At 47.6% G+C, this 25840-nt stretch overlaps 1 protein-coding gene across 5 annotated transcripts in view; it reads right to left on the bottom strand.

Moving 5' to 3' along the window:
- The window catches only part of TK2 (thymidine kinase 2), a 42904-nt gene extending 17160 nt beyond the window's left edge, over positions 1–25744 (bottom strand). For 3 of the 5 annotated variants that reach the window (XR_001487416.4, XM_015442719.4, XM_074027245.1), the window contains exons 1-6: positions 23103–23309; positions 22171–22202; positions 15890–15964; positions 10744–10797; positions 3457–3546; positions 1100–1173 (exon numbers count right to left, since the gene is read on the bottom strand). Coding sequence is in view for 4 of the 5 variants with exons in the window: in XM_015442719.4 (XP_015298205.1) it covers positions 1100–1173; positions 3457–3546; positions 10744–10797; positions 15890–15964; positions 22171–22202; positions 23103–23226 (449 nt within the window). In the remaining variant the exon portion in view is untranslated. Of the gene's footprint in view, positions 1–1099; positions 1174–3456; positions 3547–10743; positions 10798–15889; positions 15965–22170; positions 22203–22432; positions 22703–23102; positions 23310–24745 lie in introns of those variants that run through there. The other 2 variants (XM_065537084.2, XM_015442721.4) reach the window with 2 other exon arrangements.
- Between the last annotated feature and the right edge of the window lie 96 nt (positions 25745–25840).

Consider the following 25840-nt stretch of genomic DNA (forward strand, 5'->3'; position numbering starts at 1 on the left):
GGTGGTGTGTGCCTGTAGTCCCAGCTACTTGGGAGGCTGAGGCGGGAGGATGGCTTGAGCCTGGGGGAAGGAGGTTGCAGCGAGCTGAGATCGTGCCACCATACTCCAGCTTGGGTGATAGAGCCAGACCCTGCCTCAAAAAACCAAAACCAAAACCAAAAACGAAACAAAGACTAACAAGGAGCTTGCCCTATCTAGACAGGGTGGTCGGGGAGGGCTAGGAGACAGGGCGACATTTAGGAAGGCAGCTGCAGATGAGAGTGGGAGGAAGGGCCTTCAGCGCTGACATCCAAACAGCTCTGAGGGAGGGACAGCAGTATCCCAAGCTCACAGCGGGGACAGGTGGGGTCTGCAACCCATTTCCCCAAGACCCTGAGAAATCAGCAGTCTCTGAGCACAGGGATGGAGGGCCCCATGCCTGAGCCCTTGGCACTGACAGGCCACCAGAAGCCCCCTAACTAGGTATATATCACAGAGTCCGCTCTCATGAGGGAAGCTTTTAGCGAAAAACACAACAAATGCGATGCACACCATGCGTCTGACTTGCCCAACTCTCCACCCTTCCCTATAGCCTTGCACCATGCTGTGTAACTCACTGGACCCTCCCACCTTTCCACCCTGGGCTCATGTGACCATGTGACCTGCTTTGGCCAATGGAATGTTAGCTAACTTGGAGCAGAGGCCTGAAGACATGTCCTTGCATCTCTGCTGTTGCTTCTACCCTCTGTCACCGTGAGAAGTGAACACCTGGGCTGGTTTGCTGGTCCCAGAAGGAGGGTGACAGGCAAGAGGAAGAGAGATAAGCCACCTCCAGTCACCCTTGCTTAGGCCCTCCTACATCAGCTAATTCCCAGACATCTCATTGAGCCCAGCCAAGGTCAGCAGAGCTGCCTGGTGACCAACCTGGCTGACTGGGCAACGAATGCAGATACCTGTCTGCCATGAGGATTAGTGGCTGTTTGTTATACCACGTTGCTATGGCAATGGTTAACTGATACAACAGCGGGTACTCCGAATCTGTCAATCAAATAAACAAGTTTCTATTTCATTTTGAAAAATTAGTAGTTTAATAAATTATCAATTATGCAAACTACAGTACCTTCTATACAGGTTTTCTACAAAAATGTATCTTGCGCTGTGAATCGACCTCTCCATCAACCGTACAGATGACACCTAAAGGAAAACAAAAAGAGAATCACAAACTCAGGGGAAGAGGAGACAGCCAGGAGGCCTTGAGAAATGTCTGTTACTTCCCCTGCCTGGGGACTTGGCTGAATATGAGAATCAAGGCGGAGGAGAGAGTGAGGCAGGAGGACCTCCTCACTCCTCTGCTGGGAGGAGAAGCCACATCTGCCACCAGGCTCAGGCTATGTGCCCCTTCCACCCTGACCTGCCCCACACCCCAAAGCTGCATACATGGCCCAGCAATGCTGAGGCTGATGGCTCATCAGCAGCCACCTCTTTGATGGGAGGTGAGGCTCAATTGGAACACGGCCATGCCCTGGAGAAACCATCCAAAGCTGTCCACTTGTGGCAACATGTGGTGACTATCACGGACCTAAATAGGGTGACTTTGCTTAAGTGGAGGGACTGCATGCATGAAGTACAGCCCCACGAGGGTCAGGTTGGCGGTGACGTTCTGGGGGCTCTGCCCATGGAAACTGGGAAGGACGATGCCCAAGAGGGAGGAAGACAGCCTGATAGCACCCCTCTCTGCCAGGATGCTCACACCCTCTGCAGACGATCTTGCCCTTTGTCCAGCGTTCCTCTGGGAAGCAAAAGGTGCCTGACCCTTGATGCCAGGCAGACTAACAGCACTCTCACTTGGCCATGGCCCACAGCACCCATGGAACCTGGGCCAACAAATCCGAGGCAGATTGAAAGCATTTGAAAACCCAGGCATTTCTTCCCTCTCCCTGCTGTCCCTCTGTCCATCCATCCTCTGCCCATCCATCTTCCTTTCCATTCTTCCATCCTCTCTTTCCTTACTTCCTAGCTCCCCATTCATCCTTCTGTCTCCTTCTGCTCATCCTTCCTGGTCTGTCCATCTCTCTCTGCCTCCCAAGGTAGATTTCCTTAAATAGAGGAGCACACTTACATCCCTTCCTATCCAAATATCATTAGATACAACTTAGGTTTGCAATTGAGTGCCTGCTCAGGAAAAGCAGATTAGCAAAGGCAAAACGCGTTAACCTCAGATCTTTTGATTTGTGGATTTGTGTCATTTAGACAGATATTTGGGGAGATGGAAATTTTTACTCACCAAAAAGGTCCCGCTCACATCTTTCAATTTGAAAAGACAGATTTACAGAAGAGTGGTAGCTATTGTTGCAGGTACCCAGACTGGGACTGAAGTGTCCAGTCCAGCAGCTGTGCCAGTGTTAAATGCTGTAGGGATAGTCTGTCTCCTTCATGCAGAGCCTTAAAGCTGGCATCATAGATTGTGCTTACAGCCTTGAAACATAGGTGCCGATCAGGACCTCCTCACCCCCTTTCTTCTAAGAGACTGTCTCTAGATGCACCCTCACTGATGGAATAGGCCTGAGCAGCCATGTTTGTGCCTTGGGGTCCTGTACCCAACACCTGATTGAACCAGGGCTGGACACCTGACCAAAGCTGAACCAATCAGATTCTTTGTCTCAAGAATTTGAACTAAGAGCCAGACCCCATGAAGGTTAAATTAGTGGTTCTCAAATATGAAAACAAACAAAGCATGCATTCAAGTCACCTGGAGGGCTTGATAAAACACAGATTGCTGGGCCTCATCCCTAGAATTTATAATTCAGCAGGTCTGGGATGTGACCAGAAAATTTGCATTTCTTTTTTTTTTTTTTTTGTGAGATGGAGACTCACTCTGTCACCCTAGCTGGAGTGCAGTAATGCAATCTCAGCTCACTGCAACCTCCGCCTCCCGGGTTCAAGCCATTCTCCTGACTCAGACTCCCAAGTGGCTGGGATTATAGGTGCGCACCACCACGCCAGACTAATTCTTGTATTTTTTAGTAGAGATGGGGTTTCACCATGTTGGCCAGGCTGGTCTTGAACTCCTGACCTCAGGTGATCCGCATGCCTTGGCCTCCCAAAGTGCTGGGATTACAGGTGGGATCCACCACACCCAGCTGAAAATGTGCATTTCTAACAAGTTTCCAGGTGATGCTTCTGCTGCTGGTCCAGGGACCACACTTTGAGAAGAACTGAGTCAAATGGCATTGAGTCCAGCAGTGGTCCTCACCTGACAGGGGCACCACCTGGCTGGCTGAGGTTTGTGGGTAGGGGCACTAGAGGCTGGTCAGAAGAGAACTGTAGGAGCCAGTGACCTTGGCCCCACACACAGAGGCCTGCACAGCACTGAAGGCCTAGCCTGGCTTCCTTGTGAAGTTTCCCTTCCTGGCAATCACATACCCCAAGTCTGAAGAAAACGTTTAAGAAGGCTGAAACTGAGCATTTGAAACGTACCTGAGGACAAGTATGCCTGTCCAGCATGGTGAGCTGCACATAAGTCTGTAGCGTAAGGCCCCAGCGAGAGGCATCTTGGTACATCAGGCCCTGCAGAAGGGAAAACACAGCACTTTCCGTCAGAGTGGCATCTGCAGGAGGACCCTGGTCTCACAAGACACTGAAGGACAGCTCAAGAAATCTACACACGCAGGGTTGGGGCTGAAGATGAACCCAGCATGATCACAGGGCTCTGACAGCAGGGTGGACAAAGGCAGACACTGAAACAATTAGAGGACGGTATGGTAACAGCTATCATAGGAGCCTACGGAAAGTCTCCAAGGGACCAGAGCAATTAGGCCAGACAAAGAAATGAAGGGCATCCAAATTGGAAAGGAAGAAGTCATCTTAACCTTGTTCACAGACAACATGATCTTACACTTAGAAAAGCTTAAAGACTCAGGCCATTATCCTAAGCTTATTAATGCAGGAACAGAGAACCAAATACTGCATGTTCTCACTTTAAGTGGGTACTTACAAGAGGGTACAATGGGTACTCATGGACATAAAGATGGCAACAATAGACATTGGGGACTCCTGGAGTGGGGAGGAAGGGAGAGGGCAAAGGTTGAAAAGTACCTATTGGGTACTATGTTCAGTACCTACTTGATGGGATCCATCATACCCTAAACCTCAGCATCGTGAAATATAGCCAGGTAGCAAACCTGCGCATGTACCCCCACAAAACGAAAATAAAAGTTGAAATTACCAAAAAAAAAAAAAAAACCTTACAGACTCCACCAAACAACTGTTAGAACTGATGAACGAACTCAGTAATACTGCAGGAATCAAATCAACATACAAAAATCAGTAGCATGTATACACACCAACAGTGAACAATCTGAGAAAGAAATCAAGAAAGGAATTCTATTTGCAAGAGCTACAAAGAATATAAAATAACAGCCAGGCACAGTGGCTCCTGTCTGTAATCCCAGCACTCTGGGAGGTTCAGGCGGGTGGATCACTTGAGGCCAGGAGTTCAAGACCAGCCTGGACAACATGACAAAATCCTGTCTCTATTAAAAATACAAAAAAATTAGCTAGGTGTGGTGGCGCACACCTGTGATCCCAGCTACTCTGGAGGCTGAGACATGAGAATCGCTTGAACCCAGGAGGCAGAGGCTGTAGTGAGCCGAGATCGCACCACTGTACTCCAGCCCGAGCGACAGAGTGAGACCCTGTCTCGAAAAATAAATAAATAAATAAATGTAAAATACCTAGGAATCTATTTAACCAAAGAAGTGAAAGATCTATACAAGGAAAACTATAAAACACTGATGAAAGAAACTGAAGATAACACACACAAAAAAGGAGATATTCTACACTCATGGATTAGAAGAACTAATATTGTTAAAATGACAATACTACCCAAAGCAATTTACAGATTCAATGTAATCTCTATCAAAATACCTATGACAGTCTTGCAAAAATAGGAAAAAAAAATCCTAAAATTGATATGAAACCACAAAAGACCCCAAAGAGCCAAAGCAATTCTAAGCAAAAACAAAAACAAAAACAAAACAAAGTTGGAGGCATCACACCGCCTGACTTCAAAATTTACTACAAAGCTGTAGTAACAGCTGGGTGCACTGGCTCTTGCCTGTAATCCTGTTACTTTGGGTGGCCAAGGAGGGAGGGTTGCTTCAGGTCAGAAATTCAAGCCCAGCCTAAGCAACAAAGTGAGACCTCGTCTCTAAAAAATTAAAATAAGGAAATTTAGCCAGACATGGTGGTGCACACCTGTAGTCCCAGTTACTTGGAGGCTGAGGCAAGAGGATCGCTTGAGCCCAGGAGTTCAAGGTTACATTGAGCTATGATTATGCCAACTGTGCTCTAGCCTGGGTGACAGAGCAAGACCCTGTCTCAAAAAAAATTTTTTTAATGCTATAAGTACCCACGTCAGCATGATACTCACATAAAAACAGACACAAAGACCAGTGGACAGAATAGAGAATAGAGTTGGCATTTACAGCCAACTCATCTTTGACAAAGGCACCAAGAACATTCAGTGGGGAAAGGACAATCTCTTCAATAAATGGTGCTGGGGTAACTGAATAACTATATGTAGAACAACTGAAACTAAACCCCTATCTCTCACCATATACAGAAATCAAATCAAAAACAGACTAAAGACTTAGAAATCTGAGACCTGAAACTAAGAAACTACTAAGAGAAACCACTGGGGAAATGCTCCAGGACATTGGTCTGGGCGAAGACTTTTCTGTGTAAGACCCAAAAGCACAGGCAACTAAAGCAAAACCAGACAAATGGGATTAAATCAAGCTATAAAGCTTCACAGGAAACCATCAACGAAGTGAAGAGATAACTCGAAGAATGGAGAAAGTGTTTGCAAGCTACCCATCTGACAAAGGATTAATAACCAGAATATATCAGGAGCTCAAACAACTCAACAGTAGGAAAAAAAAAATTCTGATTTTTAAATTAGCAAAAAATCTGAATAGACAGTTCTCAATAGAAGACATAAAAACAGCCAACAGGTATATTTTAAAATGCTCAACATCACTAATAATCAGAGAAAAGCAAATCAAAAGTACGAGATATCATCTCACCCCAGTTAAAATGGCTTTTATCAGGCCAGGGGCGGTGGCTCAGGCCTGTAATCCCAGCACTCTGGGAGGCTGAGGCAGGTGCATCACCCGAGGTCAGGAGTTCAAGACCAGCCTGGCCAGCATGGTAAAACCCCGTCTCTACTAAAAATACAAAAAAAAGTTCAGCTGGGTGTGGTGGTGCACACCTGTAATTCTAGCTACTTGGGAGGCTGAGGTAGGAGAATCGCTTGAACCCAGGAGGTGGAGGTTGCAGTGAGCTGAGATCATGCCACTGCACTTCAGTCTGGGTGACAGAGCAAGACTCTGTTTAAAAAAAAAAAAAGACTTATATCAAAAAGACAGGAGATACGTGTGGAGAAAGGAGAACCCTCATACATATTTGTTGGGAATGTAAATTAGTACAGCCACTATGGACAACAGTATGAAGGTTTCTCAAAAAACTAAAAATAGAGCTACCATGTGATCCAGCAATCCCACTATCGGGTATATATTCCAATGAAAGGGAATCGGTATATTAAAAAGATATCTGCACTCCCATGTTTGTTACAGCAGTATTCACAGTAGCCCAAGTATGGAATCAACCTAAGTGCCTATCAATGATGAATGGTTAAAGAAAACATGGTATATATACATAATGAAATATTATTCAGCCATGAAGAAGGATGAAATCTTGCCATTTGCAGTAACATGGTCGGAACTGGAGGTTATTAGGTTAAGTGAAATAAGCCAAGCACAGAAAGACAAATATCATATGTTCTCATTCATATGTGGGAGCTAAAAAAAAAAAAAACGGATCTCATGGAGCTAGACAGTTGCTGGGTTCGGTGGCTTGAGCCTGTAATTACAGCTACTCAGAGGCTAAAGTGGGAGGACCACCTAAGGTCAGGAGTTCCGGAGTGGATTACTGGTTACCAGACGCCAGAAGGGGTAGGGGAGAGAGGGGGATGAAGAGAAGTGATTAAAGGGTACAAATATATGGTATGATAGAAGAAGTAACACCTAGTGTTAGATAGATCAATAGGGTGACGATAGTTTACAATAACCTGTTGTGAATCTCAAAATAGCTAGAAGAGACCAGGCACGGTGACTCACGCCTGTAATCCCAGTACTTTGGGAGGCTGAGGCAGGCAGATCACTTGAGGCCAGGAGTTTGAGACCAGCCTGGCCAACATGGTGAAATCCCATCTCTACAAAAAAATACAAAAAAATTAGCTGGGTATGGTGGCGCATGCCTGCAATCCCAGTTACTTGGGAGGCTGAGGCAGAAGAATCGCTTGAACCTGGTAGGCAGAGGTTGGAGTGAGCCAAGATCATGCCACTGTACTCCAGCCTGGGTAATAGAGTGAGACTTCATCTCAAAAAAAAAAAAAAAAAAAAAAAAAAAAAAAGCTGTAAGAGAATAATTTGAATGTTTCTAGCATAAAGAAAAGAAAGCCAGGTGCAATGGCTCATGCCTATAATCCCAGCACTTTGGGAGCCCAAGGCAGGAGGATCACTTGAGCCCAGGAGTTCAAGGTTACAGTGAGCTATCATTGTGCCACTGCACTCAAGCCTGGGTGATATAGCAAGACCCTCCAAATAAATAAATAAATAAATAAATAAATAAATAAATAAGTTTTAAATTTTAAAAAAAGTTAAGCTCTTTAAGATAATCCTTAAACAGTAATGCTTTGGTTTGAATGAATCCCCCAAATTTCATGTGTTGGAAACTTAATCCCCAATGTGGCAGTATGTAGCAGGTGGTGCCTTTAAGAAATGATTGGGTCAGGAGTGCACAGCCCTTTTGAATGGATTAATCTATTCATGGATTAATAGGTTAATGGGTTATCTTACACTGGTGGCTTTATGAGAAAAGGGAGAGAGACCTGACCTAGCATGCTCAGCCCCCTCACCATGTGACACCCTGTACCACCTCAGAACTCTTTGAAGAGTCCCCACTAGCAAGAAAGCCCTCACCAGATGCACCCCCTCAACCTTGGACTTCTCAGCTGCTCTAACTGTAAAAAATAAATTCCTTTTCTTTGGAAATTCAGAAAATAAAATAAAATCACCAAGGAACATGCACACAAGTCATTCAGTGAATGGCTTTGAGCCCTCTGTAGTCTGTCCAGCCACCAGAGTAAGTCTGTGAAACATGAATCAGTTCTTGCCAATCCCCTGCTCAGAACCTTCCAGTGGCTTCCCATTGCAAGCAGAATGAAATCCAAACCCTTATCATGGCCCACAGGGCCTTCTCTCATTTCCTACAACTCTCCCTCTGGCCTGGTTGGCTTCCAACCACATGAGCTTACTTAGCGTTCCTCAAACATGCCAAGCATGGTCCCACCTCAGGGCCTTTGCATCTGCAGCGCCTTCTGCCTAAACACTCTTCATCCAGGTATCTGCAGTGCTCACACCCTCATGTTTAGGCACCTTATCATAGACACGTTCCCTACTTATCTCATGTAAAACAGAAGCCCACCCACCTACTCAATCACTCTCCATCCCCTCTAGGTGCAAAACACTTCATGCTCCAGCGTACTTGCTAAGAAACCTGTTCTGCTCTTTTCCTCATTTTTAAATTAATTTTATTTATTTTTTATTTCTTTTAGAGATGGGGGTCTCACTATGTTGACCAGGGTGGTCTCAAACTCCTGGCTTCAAGCAATCCTCTGATCTTGGCCTTCCAAAGTGCTGGGATTACAGGCATGAGCCACCATACCCGGCCTTTTCCTCATTTTTGCTTTTCATTTTTCTCTTGGTGCAAACTAATGAAACTCCAGTGCTCTTCACTGAGAACTGCAGACTCCTCTGACAGCAGTTGAGAGAAAATCTCATAAAGGCTAGGAGAAACACTCCCTCTTGCCTGATGGCCACAGAAACAGTCATGTTTCTCATCAGAAAACCAATTCAGATAAAGTGATGAATTAAGATTTTTCAAAGTATCGATCTTTCTTTTGGTCTAGAGTGGAAACTTATATAAAAATAGCTACTTCTATTGTATTTTTTATTAGGAAACTCTCATTGAAAAGGCTATCTGTAACAAGGACACTCAGACTTCTGAGGCTGTGATTCTGTCCTGGGAAATGTCACTTATGATCCCTAACACCTGTAACTCTAGTTGTCTTACTTAATAACCGAGCCTGGGTTCCTCCTTGGCTTCTAGAGAATATGAATGTTACAGAGGTTTCTTTGTGATATTCAAAGAAGATGACTGGCATTCCATCTTCTCGCGAATGCACAGAGAAGAAATTCTTCTCATGTCTCTTTAGGATTCTTTATTGAAAGACTGAGAGGTTTTGCCTTATTTAAGAAACATCATTTCACCTGCTTTAGTTTTCTTCCTAGCTCCTATCACCACCCACCAGATTATATGTTTGCCTTCTGGCTCCCCACACTGGAATACTAGGGGCAGGAGAGCAAGAGCTTCGAATTTCTCACTGCCATATCATCCAGAACAGTGTCTGCCACGTGGCTGACAAGCACTGAATATTGGTTGAATGAATGGATGAATGCACAAGCCCCTGCTAAGTGCTAGGCAGTGTGCCTAGGTTTTAGCAAATAACAGTGAACAAAGTAGACACAGTCCCTGCTCCTAGTAGAACTCGGAGTCTAATGAACCACACAGGAGATGCCAATTGTGTTGCTAAAAATCAGGGGGCATGGCCGGGCACGGTGGCTCACATCCGTAATCCCAGCACTTTGGGAGTCTGAGGTGGGTGGATCATGTGGGTCAGGAGATTGAGACCATCCTGGCCAACATGCTGAAACCCTGTCTCCACTAAAAACACAAAAATAAGCTGGGCATGGTAGCGGGCGCCTGTAGTCCCAGCTAGTCAAGAGAGTGAGGAAGAAGAATCGCTTGAACCCGGGAGGTGGAGCTTGCAGTGAGCCGAGATCGCGCCACTGCACTCCAGTCTAGAGACAGACTGAAACTCCATCTCAAAAAAAAAAAAAAAAAAAAAAGAAATCAGGGGGCAGCACAGGCTTCCAAGTCCATTTACTAGCTGTGTGACCTCAGGCAACTTATTTAAGTGCAATCTCCTAAACTGAAAAATGAGACTAATCATCCCTACCTCACGGGACGGGAGCTCAGAACCAACATCCCCTTCTAACTCTTGCAGGACCCAGATTCTACCCATCTCTCTCAAGCAGCCAGAGCAGAACTTCAAAATGGGGAAGGTGAAGGAAGGGCCACAGCACACTACAACCCCTGTTGCTAGGTTCACCCTTGGGAAAGCAGGCTGGCAGCTTCCAGGTAAGCCAGAGGCGGCCCCTGTTACTAGACAGGGCCAAGTTGCAAACCCAAGTCAGGGGTCCACCAAGGATCCTGGTTACTTAGAGATAGGTCCTGGGGGGTTAGGTCTGAGAAGTCTTGCGTTCTGATAGGTTTCTTCTAGGGGAGGGGAGGATTGGAATGAGCAACAAGAAATGAACACCCCTAGTGGCTGAGGTTGGCCACTGGGAATAGTATGGGATAGGAAGTCCCTGGGCTCTGTGCCTAGCCACGCAGGCCTCAGAGATCCTTGACCTCAGAACGCCAACATGCCACCATTTTCTGCTTGTCCCTCCCTGGTCTTCTCCAACTCAGCTGAGAGCACAGAGGATGCCTGGGCAGTCTCAGGCTCAGGCAGAGGCATCACCATTCTCGGGTGCTTAAGGGGAAGCTGGGGGTTCATGCAACCAACAACCCACTCACCAGAGGATTGTGGCCACGGACATTTCTCCACTTGGACACAGGCTCCGTTAACACCTGGAAGGAAAGAAAACATCAGAACTGCTGCTTCTCAGTGCTGAATCCTATAAAAGTATGTAAGTGTTGAGGGGAAAGCAAGGAGAGAAGGGAAAAAGAGAGAAAAAGACTATCCAAATTTGGGTGCCCAAGGTAGGCCAAAATAGCTGACAACCCCTGTGAGGTCACAACTCTAACTAGACACGGCTTCCTCACATTACTTCCAGAAACATCCTGAGAACAACTCTATCCATCCCTGTACCCAATGTGCCAAGCATAGGTACGTCCTACCTCTCTATTGCCCTGGTAGCCTCCCCAAGGTCAGAGCTGGCTCTGTCCATCCCTCTTCAATGTATTCTATCCCAGCCCTGCCTGCCTACCACATCAAGCTGGCAGGTGGGTGGGTGAAGCCAGGAGGGACACTGGACAGCGCTAGGCCTGGGCAGGCCACCTGCCTCCATTTCCTGCCTCTGATCACTGCACTGGGTGCGCTGGCTGCTGAGAGTCCCTGTTTCTTTAGTACGCTCCCTGTCTCACTGATTGGAGGCATTCTTTCCCTCTGGTCCTGTTTGTACCTTTTAGGATGACTGCCAATTTCTCCAACATCCTGTGTGTTTTCAGACACATATCAGGATCTCTGCTGGGCATTTCTAGAGCCTCCATCTGTGGTCTAGACACACAAATCTGGGACAACCCCAGACTCTGCTAGAGCCTTTCTGGGTATGCAGGTGTGCACTAGAAAAGATTTAAATGGTGTTCTTGAGGCCAAGATCTTCAGAGTGCCAGGATCCACCTGGGAACTTTCAGAGTACATGTGAGAAGGGGCCATAGGTGACAAAAGACCAAAGGCAAGCAATGCATGGAACTCCTGAAAAGTAACCATCCTGGCTGGGCGCAGTGGCTCACACCTGTAATCCCAGCACTTTGGGAGGCCGAGGCAGGCAGACCACTTGAGGTCAGGAGTTCAAGGCCAGCCTGGCCAACATGGTGAAACCCCATCTCTACTAAAAATACGAAAATTAGCAAGATGTAGTGGCGCATGCCTGTAATCCCAGATACTTGGGAGACTGAGGCAGGAGAATCACTTGAACCCAGGAGGCAAAGGTTGCAGTGAGCCAAGATCACACTACTGCACTCCAGCCTGGGTGACAGAGCAAGACTCCATCTCAAAAAGGAAAGAAGGAGGCAAGAGGAGGGGAGGGGAGGGGAGGGGAAGGGAGGGGAGGGGAAGGGAGGGGAGGGGAGGGGAGGGGAGGGAAGGGATCACCCCTCACCCTCACACCTCTGTGTCTTTGCTTATGTTGTTTCTTGTGCCCAGCATTCCCACCCCATCCCACTTCACATCAACTTTCATCACATGGAAAACTCCTATATACCCTTCAAAATCCAGTTCAAATATGCCCTCCCACTGCCCCTCTCAAACCCCCTCTCCTTCTTCTAGATCTTCTTCCCAGCCCCTAAGTAGCATACACAACACCACATAGGCCCACTAGAGTCTGGGTCACAAGGAGCCTTGCTCCCCGACCCAGTTCAGGGGTGCTTCATCCATAGCAGTGTCACCCAACAAACATTTATTGAGTGCCCACTGTCTGCCAGATACCCATGCTAGGCACTGAGGATACAACAATAGCAAAACCAGTCCAGCCTTTGCCTTCACAGAACCTTAAGCCTACCAGGGGAAGCAGTCATTACTCAGGTAATCACAGAAGCCAACATGTTTTCAAACCCCAAGAAGTGGTATAAAAGAGAGGTACAGAGCGGCCAGGGAATGCTCCATCAGGAAGCATAACCTCACTGGGAAGGTCAGGGGACACGGAGCTCAGATCTGAAGGGAGAGTGGTCTTCCTAAAGCCAAGAAAGCTCTTCATAGCACAGAAGAACCAAACAAGGGTGTGGCCCCTGCAGCCAGACAGCCTGGGCTGGGATCCGGCTGTATCACGCACTGGCCAAGTGACCCTGGACAAGCCACTAAACCTCACTGAGCCATGGTTTCCTCATCTAACACTGCAGTAAAAATGGTACCTACTTCAGAGGGACTCTTCTTGGGAGGATGAGATCATTTAGTATTTATGATGAACCCTTAACAGTGCTGGGCAAATAGCAGTATACTCATTGGATGTTAACTATCATTGTTGTTAATCAGCTCCAAGGCCTTCAGTGAGACTATAAGCACTTCTAAAGTGCCATTAAGAGTCATATCACTCAGGACAGGTGTCAAGAGTCCCCAAGACCCCCCTCCTCCCCAGGTTTGATGATCCATGAGAACTCACAGGACACGGCACACAGTCATACTCACAGCTAAGATGGATTACACCAAAAGGACACAAAACAAGATCCGCAAAGGGGACCGGGTGCGGTGGCTCACGCCTGTAATCCCAGCACTTTGGGAGGCTGAGGCGGGTGGATCACTTGAGGTCACGAGTTCGAAACCAACCTGGCCAACATGGTGAAACCCCATCTCTACTAAAAATACAAAAAAAAAAAAAAAAAAAAATAGCCAGGCATGGTGGTGGGCGCCTGTAATCCCAGCTACTTGGGAGGCTGAGGCAGGAGAATTGCTTGAACCGGGGAGGTGGAGGTTGCAGTGAGCTGAGATCATGCCACTGTACTGCAGCCTGGGTGACAGAGCGAGACTCCATCTCGGGGGAAAAAAAAAAAAGCAAGCAAGCAAAAGAAAAAAGGATCAGCAAAGGGAAAAAGGGCAGGGCACAAAGTCTGGAGGAAACCAGGCACAAGCTTCCAAGGGTCCTCTCCCAGAGGAACTGCACAGTACACACTGAATTCCCCAGGCAACAAGATGTGACAATACATGTGAAATGTTGGCCAGCAGGCAAGCTGGCCTGAACCTGGGAGTTCAAGGTTTTCATCAGCGCTCAGCCATGCAGGCAGCCACTTCCTGACATGTACCAAAATTCCGCACTCCCAGGAAGAAAGCAGGTGTCAGCATAAACCACACTGTTTGCAGAAACAGTTAGGCACAGAGCCTGTTATCAGTTAGGAATGGTGGGGGCACTCCCAAGATCTAAGTTCCCAGATGCCAGTCAAAGACCACCCTTGCAAGCAGGTGTTTCTAAAGGGCAGAAGTCTTAGGTCTGCTATGTTAACTCTTTCCTGCACAGCAGCACATGAACACAGCAGGACAAGGGCTATACAATGTTTATTATTTTTATCAAACTATATATATAGATATATTTCTTTTCTTTTTTTTTTTTTTGAGACAGGGTCTCACTGTCACCCAGGCTGGAGTTCAATGGCACAATCATGGCTCACCACAGCCTCAATCTCCTGGGCTCAAACAATCCTCCCACCTCAGCCTCCTGAGCAGCCGGGACTACAGGCACGTGCCACCACATCCAGCTAAGTTTTGTACTTTTTGTAGACATGTGGTTTCGTCATGTTGGCCAGGCCACTCTCAAACTACTGGGCTCAGGTGATCCTCCCCACTCAGCCTCTAAAGTGCTGGGATTACAGGCATGAGCCACCACACCTGGCCATACATGTATTTCTAACAGAAGTAAAAACAGGAAAGGAAGGGAAGAAGGACAGAAAATGACTATAAAAGTATAGAAATTGTAGCTTCTGTAGTAACAAAAGAGAGCCATCAATAGAGAAGATTAAAACACTAAAATCTAGAACAAGTAAGACAGGTCAATGTCTTAGTGTAGAGATGATTCTTAAACATCTCTGAAGTTAGTTTTAGTGACTACGCTTTAAATGAACTAGAAATTAAATTAATTGCCTATGCATAGTAATAATACCCACTGCTCAGACATTGCTGTCTCGGATGTCACACTTCTAGCCCTGCTCAATAGCCTGACCTTTCTTCTCACCCATGTAGACTCTTTTCCTAACCAGACTTTAGGGCAGTCAACACTTGCACTGTCCAATACAGTGGCCATGAGCCACAAGCAGCTATTGAGACCTTGAAATGTGACCAGTCCAAATTAAGATATGCTCTAAGTTACATTTATTTTACAAACAGTTTGAGCGTCCCTAATTGAAAAATCCAAAATCCTAAATGCTTCAAACTCCAAAACTTTCTGAAAACCGACATGACACTTCAAATGAAAAATTCCACACATAAATACTTAAGACAAATTTGTTTCATTCACAAAATTATTTAAAATATTGTATAAAATTACCTTCAGGCTATCTATATATGAAACATAAATGAATTTCGTGTTTTGGCTTGGGTCCCATCCCCAAGATATCTCATTTCGTTTATGCAAATATTCCAAAATCTGAAAAATTCTGAAATCTAAAACACTTCTGGTCTTAAGCATTTCAGATAAGGGATGCTCAACCAGTATCATATTCCAAAGACTTAGTATAACAAGATAGAATGCAAAATAGCTCATTGGTGATTTTTATATTGATTAAATGTTGACAAGATCACATTTGTCATACGTTATATGAAATAAAATGTCCTTTTTATTTTCTGTGGGTTTTTTTCTTTTTTTGAGACGGGGTTTCACTCCTGTTGCTCAGGATGCAGTGCAATGGCGTGATCTCAGCTCACTGCAACCTCTGCCTGAGCTTAAGCAATCCTCCCATCTCAGCTTCCCAAGTAGCTGGGGCTACAGGCACGCCCCACCATGCCTGGCATATTTTTGTAGAGATGGGGTCTCGCCATGTGGCCCAGGCTGGTCTGGAACTCCTGGGCTCAAGCGATCCACCTGCCTCCGCCTCTAGCATTACAGGCTTGAGCCACAGCACCCGGCCCTTTTTGTTTTTTTTAATGAGGCTATTAGAAATGTTAAATTACACCTGTGGCTTGCACTTGTGGCTCAAATTATAGTCCTATTGGACAAGGTTAGTCCACACCCTCTATAAATTATCCCATCAAGGGGATAATTTGTTGGCCAGGCCACTCTCAAACTACTGGGCTCAGGTGATCCTTCCCCTTCAGCCTCTAAAGTGCTGGGATTACAGGCATGAGCCACCACACCTGGCCATACATATATTTCTAACAGAAGTAAAAACAGGAAAGGGAAGAAGGAAAGAAAATGACTATAAAAGTATAGAAATTGTAGCTTCTGCAGTAACAAAAGAGAGCCATCAATAGGAAAATCCTAGGTTACGGCTTCCTTCAAACCTAGCGTGGAGGCCGTACCTCAACGTCTGTCGCGTTGGAGAAGAATTCCAGGCATGTCGTCTTCCCACTTGCAATATTGCCCTCGACACAGATCTGGCAAAAGACAAATGCACATTAGAGTCAGAACTCAAGCGACCAGGGAAACCTCAGGGAATGATGGCTAGGGAAAGGGCTCAGGTGAACAGCATAAATGGTTCAGTACAAGATTTTCAAATGTAAACCAAAATCCCTCCTCAGGAAACTGGCAAGGCCCCATTGTTAGTAATAACAGATAAGCTGATCCTCCCCGAGTGGCAGGCTCAGGTTGGTCCCCCGAGACCAGACCCTCCTTTACGTCAACTCCTAAACCATACACAGCTTGTCTGCCCAGCCCAGCTCTGCCCTTCCCTAGTTCAACCCCACAGACTATTAGATTTTAGGCCTAAGTGTCCTGCCTCCTTAACGAGAGCCTAAGCGATGGCTTTGAGGCTAGGAAACACATACATGTTATCTAGAATCGAATTCACTGCTTTACAGAAAAAAAAGCACTTGGTCACTGACTGGAAATTATCAGGAAAGGAGAGAAGAAAAAAAGAGCAAGGACTTTGTTAAGCACCTTGTCACAGGCCAATCCCTGAGACAGGTAACACACCATTATCATATGTAACCTCACCAAAACCTGAGAAGGGTAAGTCCTAACATTTTTCACAGAAAAGAAAAATGAGGCTTGTAGAAGACAATAAAGCAAGGACAGCTTGAACCTAGACTCTGCTCACACTGACTGCACCTGGGAGGGAAAGGGGGTCATGGCACTAGTGCGAGGGGCCGGAAACAGCCATCTGAGGCCTACCTATACCAAAAACCAAGAAGCATCCTAGAAGTAATTCATCTTAGGGAGAGAAGGTATTCCAGGCAGCGGTTCTCAGCTCCGGCTACACACTAGGACCACCTGGGACCTTTTAAAAATCTCTACAGGGATGCCACGGCCCAGACCAATTACACCACAATCTCTAGACTGAGACTCAAGCCTCAGTAACTTTTTTTTTCTTTGAGATAGTTTCGCTCTTATCGCCCAGGCTGGAGCAATGTCGCAACCGCGGCTCACTGCAGCCTCCACCTCTGGGTTCAAGCCATTCTCCTGCCTCAGCCTCCCGAGTAGCTGGGATGACAGGTGCCCACCACCACACCTGGCTAATTTTTTGTAGTTTTAGTAGAGACAGGGTTTCACCATGTTGGCCAGGCTGGTCTCAAACTCCTGACCTCAGGTGATCCACCCACCTCAGCCTCCCAAAGTGCTGGGATTACAGGCGTGAGCCACCATGCCTGACCAACTCTCAATAACTTTTGGGGGGCTTTTGTTTGTTTGGTTTTGTTTTTTTTGAGACAGAGTTTTGCTCTTGTTGCCCAGGCTGGAGTGCAATGGTACAATCTCAGCTCACCGCAAACTCCGCCTCCTGGGTTCCAGTGATTCGCCTGCCTCAGCCTCCTGAGTAGCTGGGAATTACCGGTGCCCGACACCACGCCTGGCTAATTGTTGTATTTTTAGTAGAGACGGGGTTTCTCCATGTTGGTCAGGCTGGTCTTGAACTCTGACCTCAGGTGATCCTCCTGCCTCAGCCTCCCAAAATGCTGGGATTACAGGCGTGAGCGACTGCACCCGGCCAAGCCTCAGTAACTTTTAAAGCGCTCCAGGCGAATTTCAATGTGCAGGCAAGGTTGGGCACCACAAGGCTGGAGCAGAGCTTCTCCACGTCTAGTCCACAGACGCCTGCTTCAGATGCACCAGAGGAGCTGGTTAAACACAAGGTGGCACCAGGTAGCATCCAGACCCTCTAAATCAGACTCTGGGCTTGAGCCCCTGATCCTGTGGCCCAGTGATTCTGACCAAGTTCTGCTCAGCCAGGCACTGCTGATGACACAGGCCCAGTGGCTCTGGCTCCAGCAGATGGCCACAGGGAACGGGCAGCTTCAATACATAAGAAGACAAATTGGCCCGTGAGAACACATGATAGACATCCTCCAGGGGCACACACAGTCAGAGAGGGGCCCGGCTGCTGCGCAGAGGCCTCTTCCTCTGCACTCAGGCTGGAGGCACCCAGAGAAACCTGGGCAACGTAGGTAACTTGCCCAAGTGCCAGACCTGGCAAGGGAAGAGTCAGAGTTAGAATTCACATCCAGGCCGCTTCTCACAACTCCTGATGGAGCCTCAGTCACACCTCACATAAACACCAGGTCATAGTGGGCCGTCTCACACCACTCCACTAAAGTCTCCCCAGCAACTAGAACTCTGTCAGCTGGTGGAGAAGGTTCCTCCTGCCTTGATCCTAACAGGTATCCAGGAGACACAAGGCCACTCTCCCATCCTGGGTCCCTCCCAGCCCACTCCTTTCGAGCCCCGAACTACAAAATGAACCCAAGGGAATGAACAAAAGGGCATGAAAAGACCCCATTAGGGCACTAATGGATTTAATTTTTTTACTGTTCTTTAAAGAAAACTTTTCCTCTTCCTAGATCTATAAAAAGAGCTCAATCTAGACATCATTCTACATAGCCTTTTTTCTTTCCTGTTCATTGCAGCATTTTAACAGGTTGTTCAGATAAGCCCTTCTCCCAGAAACGTGTTCCTATTCCCAGCATGAAATCCTGAAGAATTGGTGAATGTCAGGCCCTGAATGAGCTCAGCCAATCTGCCCTCCGGTTTAGAGCTGGCAACACAGGAAGAATCTCACAAAGTTCCCCTGAAATGGAAGGGGGAACAGGAAGCAAGCAAAGGGAGTCTTTACATTTCTTTTTAAAGTGATGTCTAAAAATATTATAAGAGGAGTGCATGCCCATTGAAGAAAATACAGAAAATCAAAAAGGAGAAACTATCACCATAATCCCAATACTAAGAGATAAACCCCATGACATGTGAGCATATTTCATGCCAAATATTTTCTATGCAGTCCTCATCTTTGAGCACGTTTCAACTGCTTATTGAAGGCCTATGCTGTGCCAGGTACTGTGTACTCAGGACCCCGTTGCAACGGCCAAAGAGCTCATGAGTGTGTGGAGGAAAGCAATAAGAAACTGTGAAAAGGAGATGGTCCCCATGATATGGAAGCACATGGCCGGCCTGGCCCAACGCTCTGTGACTGCACTACAATTTATCTCCATTTTCCTCTGCTGTGAGGCCTTGAGTCCAATTTTCCATGATTATAACTGAAACTGTGACGAGCCATCTATCCCTATTATAAATAACAATATTTAATCTTTTCTAAAAATTGAAATTAAGCATTCTTGTGCTAAGAAATACATTCTCAGTGGCCAGGCACAGTGGCTCAGGCCTGTAATCACAGCACTTTGGGAGGCCGAGGCAGGGGATTATTTGAGGGCAAGAGTTCGAGACCAGCCTGGCCAACATGGTGAAACCCTGTCTCTACTAAAAAAACAAAAATTAGCCAGGCATGGTGGCATGTGCCTGTAGTCCCAGCTACTTGGAAGGCTGACATGGGAGGATCACCTGAGCCCGGGAAGTCGAGGCTGCAGTAAGCCGTGATTGTGCCACTGTCCTCAAGCCTGGACAACGGAGCCAGACTTTGTCTCAAAAAATAAAAAATAAAAATAAAATAAAATTAGATTGTAGTGGCATTTACTCTGTAGTGCTGTTTACTCTGCAAATTTACTAAAAATCATTGAATTACACACTTAAAACGGGTGAATTTTGTGGTATGCAAATTATAACTCAGTAAAGCTGTTTTAAAAAGGAACCCAGCTAATTTCATTTAACATTCAAATAACTAAGGGAAGACACTTTTACCCCATCACACCCCAAACTCTCTCTTACATGCTCCTTGTTAACCCCACAACTATCTCTTAACTAGACTGAGAATTTCGGCATTAATGTTTATATTTCTTTCCTGTTTGTTTCCTAAGGACAGTTTTTTTTTTCTTTCACTTGAATCACACTTCATACACTTTTATTGGTTTTGTTATTTTTTTTTTCATCTTTTACATAGTGAGTGCCTTCCCAGGTCACTATTTTTCAAAAACATGGTTTTTAATGACTTTATATATTCCATTACATAAGATCTGTCACAATTTATTGAACTCCTTACTATTTGATTTTTTTTTTTTTTTTTTTTTTTTTGAGACAGGGTCTTGTTCTGTTGCCCAGGATGGAGTGCAGCAATGCAATAACAGCTCACTGCAGCTTCGACCTTCCAGGCTCAAACAACCCTCCCACCTCAGTCTCCCAAGTAGCTAGGACTACTGGTGCACACCACCATGCCCAGCTAATTTTTTTTATTTTTTGTAGAAACAGCATTTTCCCACGTTGCCCAGGCTGGTCTCAGACTCCTGAGCTCAAGTGATCCTCCCACCTTGGCCTCCCGAAGTGCTGGGATTACAGGTATGAGCCATTAGGCATGGCCCTGTTGGATATTGTTCTGTCCAGCTATTTTATTAAAAAATTTTGTTGTGATACTCAATTATTTGATATTGTAAACTGTGCCATGTGATGGCTGCACTATCCACCCAGACACCGTCAACACTCTGGACATCTCTCCTCACCCAGCAATACCAGTCAACCAACCAACAACTCCCCTAGGCCCTGCTTTCCCACTCAGCTGCAGGCTGTGTGCCATCTCTAGTTTACTTAAGGTCTCTCTCCTTCCAGTCTGGCCCAGCTGGGCCCTCCACTCGTGGTCCCTCACATCGCTCCCTGAGAGGCAACCTGGATGGTGCTGGGTGGGGGTAAAGCCCTTCAGTGACTCTGGGTTTTAAGACCTATTCACAGTCCCTCTGCACCTATCCTCCAGCCCTCCCCAGCTGCCTCTCTAGGGACTGGCCACATGCCCAGGCCTGCAGGTTCTCTTTCTTCTGTGACTTGTACCTGTTACAACACTCCTGCCTCAAACTCTCCTCCATCTCCCAGCAGGCAATAAGACGCTGCCCAAAGCTCCTCTCAGTCATCAGCCCCCCTACTCACAGCCCCCACGCTCACTGCTGTTCTAGTTCCACCATTCTCCTAGTTACTGCTGTCTCCCTCATCAGACAGACCTCCCCCATCAGACAGACCGCAGATTCCCAAATGTCAGGGCTGTTTGACTGCCAGGTCCCCAGGTCCTAGCCCAGTGCCTCCCACAAAGGAGCTCACAGGACTTGAATGGTTACAAACAGTCTTGAGCCTGAATGCAGGCTCCATACCACTTTCTATGAACTAGCTACTGTGTGTCTGGGGGCACATCAAACCACACCCAAAAAACACAGAGAACAGACCCAGCTCACATCAATGCTAGCTCAATAACTAATAAATAGCCAGGCACAGTGGCTCACACTTGTCATCACAGCTACTCAAGAGGCTGATGCCAGAGAATCACTTGAGCCCAGGAGCTGGAGGCCAGCCTGGGCAACGCAGCAAGACCCTGTCTCTTAAATATATAAACAAACGATAATACATTAATTACCATCCAGCTCAACTTTGCATTTCCCTCCCCTTCTATGGCACCTGCTGGCATATCCTTCTCCTAATTTCAATAAACTTCCACAAATCTCAAGCATTTCAATCCTTTCTGTGTGATTTCACTACTTCCCAAGAGCTCTCTATCACCCTGAGCACCCTGGGGGCCTGCCCACACTGTCTACCCTCTGCAGATCCCAGCCACGGTACTCCTGCCGCCACTTGCCTAGCCACCCCCTTTCCAGCCACAGGAGCTAGGAACTTTCAGTTCTCTTAAGGAATTGAGCCTTGGTTGGTGACCAAAATATCACCCCCTACCCCAGCCAGTAAAGCACCCAACATCCCGGTGGACACCAACCTGACCCTCCTTTGACCTTCAACCTCACACTAGTCACAGCCCCAACCCAGAGCCAGCATCTCAAAGCCACCCTGATCCCTGAACCCACATATGTTGACCCTCAAGGTTTCTCTCTGATCCCCTGCCCACCCATCAGTCTCAGCACTGGGGGGAGAGGGTGGTGGTCGATAGAGCTTCCCTCACATCTGAGCTGCCCAACCCAAGATGAAACTGACCTTCCCCATAACACAATAAGGGTTTTTCAAATACTTTCACAATCATCCCTTAAGCTTTAACCAAATCTACCTGAAGGATACAAATACTTGTGCGCTCCTACCTGTGCAGACTCTGGGGAAAGATACAAGAAATTGGTAACAGAGGTGGCCTCCTGGGAGGGTGACAGATTTCCTTCTCCCTGGAGATTCTCTTGTATTTTTGCTTTTTACTCTGGAATGTATTTTTGCTTTTTACTCTGCTTTTTTCTCTCTCTTCTTCAAAAAAATAAATATTATCCTAGACAGTACACATAAAAGAGGGACTTACCACGGATTTTTTCTCTTTTTCCCGTTCTTTATCTACAAAATAAAGGAAATCAGTTTTTAAACTCACTTTTAAATAACTCTCCTCTGCCCTAATTTGCTACATGACCACAAAAACACTAATTTTTATGCTCACTCCCTGGCCTAAAAATATTTTCCATTTTGGGCGCCCTCCAAGGTTGGAGGCGCGCACCACCGTCTCATCGATGTGCCGCCCTGGGCTGCGGCTGCGTGGGTCCCCAGTGTGCTCGAGTTCTTTCACTTACTACATTGTACTTTGTATTTTCCACGTTATCTATTTAGATCTTCACAGACTGGGTGTTAAGCAAGTGGAAAGGCAGAGCAGCCTCCACTCGCGGTGCACGGAGAAGAGTGGGCGGCGGGCATGGGTTTCGGCCTGGGACGCAGGTGCTCCTCTAGGCCCAGGGCGGGCATCGCTGCCCATCCACCCCACAGGAGGTTCTCTCAACAGCCATATGGCGGACACCAGAACCCGGGTGTAAGAGTGACCCGTTTCTGAGTGGGTCCCCACTCCCGGGGAGGGCAGGAGAGCGCCGGGGGCGTAACCCCCTCCCCTACGCTGGCACCAGAGTGTGAGAAGAATCGGCTTAGGGCAGCTCCCAGTCCCCATCGCCCCCAAGGTCGAAAGAATCGGGCCAGGAAACGGGTCGGGGGACCCGAGGTTGGGCTGCTCTTTAACGCCTCTCTTCCCATCCCAGAACAAGAACCGGGCGCAGAACCCCATCCCCCCCGCGCTCGCTGCGGTCTAGCGCCCGGGTAACTGCCGATGGCTGTCCCCGCCCCCGCCGCAGCCGGGGAGGAAATCCCGCGCCTCGGAGGAGGCGCTTCGGGCTCGGGTGGGTTCCGGGAGCCCAGGGACCGGGAGTAGGTGGGCACATAGGGGCTCCTGGGAGGCGGGACCAAGACGCGCGTTACCCGAAGGCCAGGCCCCGCGCTGCACCCTCCGCGACCCGGGGCCTGAGGCCGGGCTCCCGGGGCTTCCCGGCCCAAAGCAGCGCAGCGCCAGGGCGGCCCAGCCCCGCAGCGGCCGCAGCAGCATAGCTGGGCGAGCGGATCCAGAGGCCCTGGAGAGTGGATCCAGAGGCCCGGGCTTCCTTCCTGTGAGAGTCGGCGCGGGCTACTGCTCGTCCAGCCCTTGCGCGCCGCCTGGATCCCGGCGCCTGGCCCTTAAAGAGACCCGGTCACATTTCATCTTCTCAGCGAGAGGAGAAATACTCCAAGGGAGAGGTTCGCCGCTGGCAGCCAGAAGCCTTCCCACTGCTAGGACGCTGGCAGAACGCACCCATAACTTGGCAACACTGGGAGGATGGATGGCACATAATACCAGTGACTGATGGGTTGATTAATGATTGCAGATTACTTAATTGAACACCTTCTGTAATCAGACTCCTGGCACACACTCGTCACTTATTCCTCCCAACAACCCTGCATATAGATATTGTCTCTCCCATTCTTCGAGCTTGTCCTCAGAGAATTAGGTAACTTGTTCAAATGGTCAGAAGCAACAGATATAATTCCTTGCTCTACTCTTTCCCCTCTTCTCACTACTGCACTTGCCTAGTCTTTTTACAAAGTAAATTTTTTGGCCCAGGCGCGGTGGCTCACACCTGTAATCCCAGCACTTTGGGAGGCCGAGGAAGGCGGATCACCTGAGGCCAGAAGTTCGAGACCAGCCTTGGCCAACATGGCGAAACCCCAACTCTACTAAAAATGCAAAAAGTAGCTGGGTGTAGTGGCGGGCCCCTATAATCCCAGCTACTCAGGAGGCTGAGGCAGGAAAATCGCTTTAACCTGGGAGGCGGAGATTGCAGTGAGCCGAGATCGCTGCACTGCACTATGGCCTGAGCAACAGAGGGACACTTCGTTCCCCCTGCCAAAAAAAAAAAAAATTTTTTTTTTTAATGATCAGAAGCGGCTGGGCGCGGTGGCTCAGGCCTGTAACCCCAGCACTTTGGGAGGCCGAGGAGGGTAGATCACTTGAGGTCATGAGTTCAAGACCAGCCTGACCAACATGGCAAAACACTGTCTCTACTAAAAATACAAAAATTAGCCAGGCGTGGTGGCGCAAGCCTGTAATCCCAGCTACTCAGGAGGCTGAGGCACGAGAATCACGTGAGTCTGGGAGGCAGAGGCTGCAGTTAACTGAGATGTGCCACTGCAATCCAGCCTGGGTGACAGAGACTACGTCTCAAAAAAAAAAAAAAAAAAAAAAAAAAAAAAAAAAAAAAAAATCAGAAGCATTCATTAAGGGGTGAAGCTAGAATTCCAGCCCATTTCTCTTGCTTGGCAGCTGGAGCTCTTTCCTCTAAACTTTGACAGTTCCAACGTCTAGACTCTAAACGCACTAGATCCCTCCAGAGGACGCAACCAAATATTCCAACTGGACAGACAAGTAGGGGCTAGGAAGGAAGCATGTGAATTCCATCATACTCAGCAAAAATTCAGCCCAGATGTGGAGTCACAGTGTATTAGAATTCAACAGGCCCAGGTCCAGTAATCAGAGCTGTTGCCACTCTTGACTCTGAAGGGTCCAGTGCTTGCGTGGAAGGGTTTCTTACCTCTCCCAGGAGGGCACAATACTGGCAATCACCTCTAGGCAGGGAGAAGGTAGTCATTTGCCTCTAGATCTGTTGCCTCATTTTGTGCTTCCTGCATATCTGCCACACACCTAGCAAGTGTGCTCTCCGTAAATAAACTTCAGGATTAAGGCCATTTTTGAGTGATTTGTGATGAAGCTGTTGGAGGTAACTGCTGATCAGATTTAAAGGAATGAAATGGACTGAAGCTGAGATGGGCAGGATCCAAACAGATCTGAATGAACTAGGGTGACGGCAGAATTATCCAAGATAGAATTTAAATCACATAAGAGGAGAGACATATACTTCCCATCCCTAAAAAGGAATGCCCCAAGACGGTGGCTTCATGGGAGCACTTGAGAAAACATGAATTGAAGTATCTCAAGGGACTCAGGCTGTTCCACGGAAGAACGAGTACCAGTGGGAGGCAAAAGTAAAAATATGCAGAACAAGTCCAGACTGTGATGCCCTGGGGGCTTGGATAGGACCTGAGGCTGCACACATTCTGCACCAACTATGTGCCAGAACCTGGACCCTGCAGGGAGAGCAGCAGACCAGTCCCTGCTTTTGTAGAATTTGCATTTTTATTATATACATCAGCTAGCAATAAATGCTGAGAAGTGATGGTGGCTGCTCTACACGGGATGACCAAGGGAGATCCCCTTTAAGGAGGTGATATTCACGATGCCCAAGGTGTTGGGAGATGGGGCCGCCATTTCTAGACCTCCCTCCCTCTCCTCTGCTCCCCACCCTGGGAGGGCTTCTCGACAGGAAGACTCCTCAGGAAAACTAGAGGGCTGCCGTCATTAACGCCAGGCCAGAACAGGGCGGGCTAACAGGGCGCTAGCCGGCGTGCCCACCTCTAGGTCCGCTAATGTGTGCCCACCTCCAGGTCCGCTAATGTGAGCCCACCTCCAGGTCCGCTAAAATACTACGCAACAACTAAAAGACAGGACGAGCCAGAGCTGCCGGCCCAGAGATGCCGTGGGGGCGCATGCGCGAGAGCGACCGCGGCGCCGTGCGCATGCGCGCGGGAGAGCGGGAAGTCCAGCTGGACGAGAAGTCTAGGAGGGCGGT

This window comes from Macaca fascicularis, chromosome 20 (assembly GCF_037993035.2).
Source record: "Macaca fascicularis isolate 582-1 chromosome 20, T2T-MFA8v1.1".
NCBI lineage: Eukaryota > Metazoa > Chordata > Mammalia > Primates > Cercopithecidae > Macaca > Macaca fascicularis.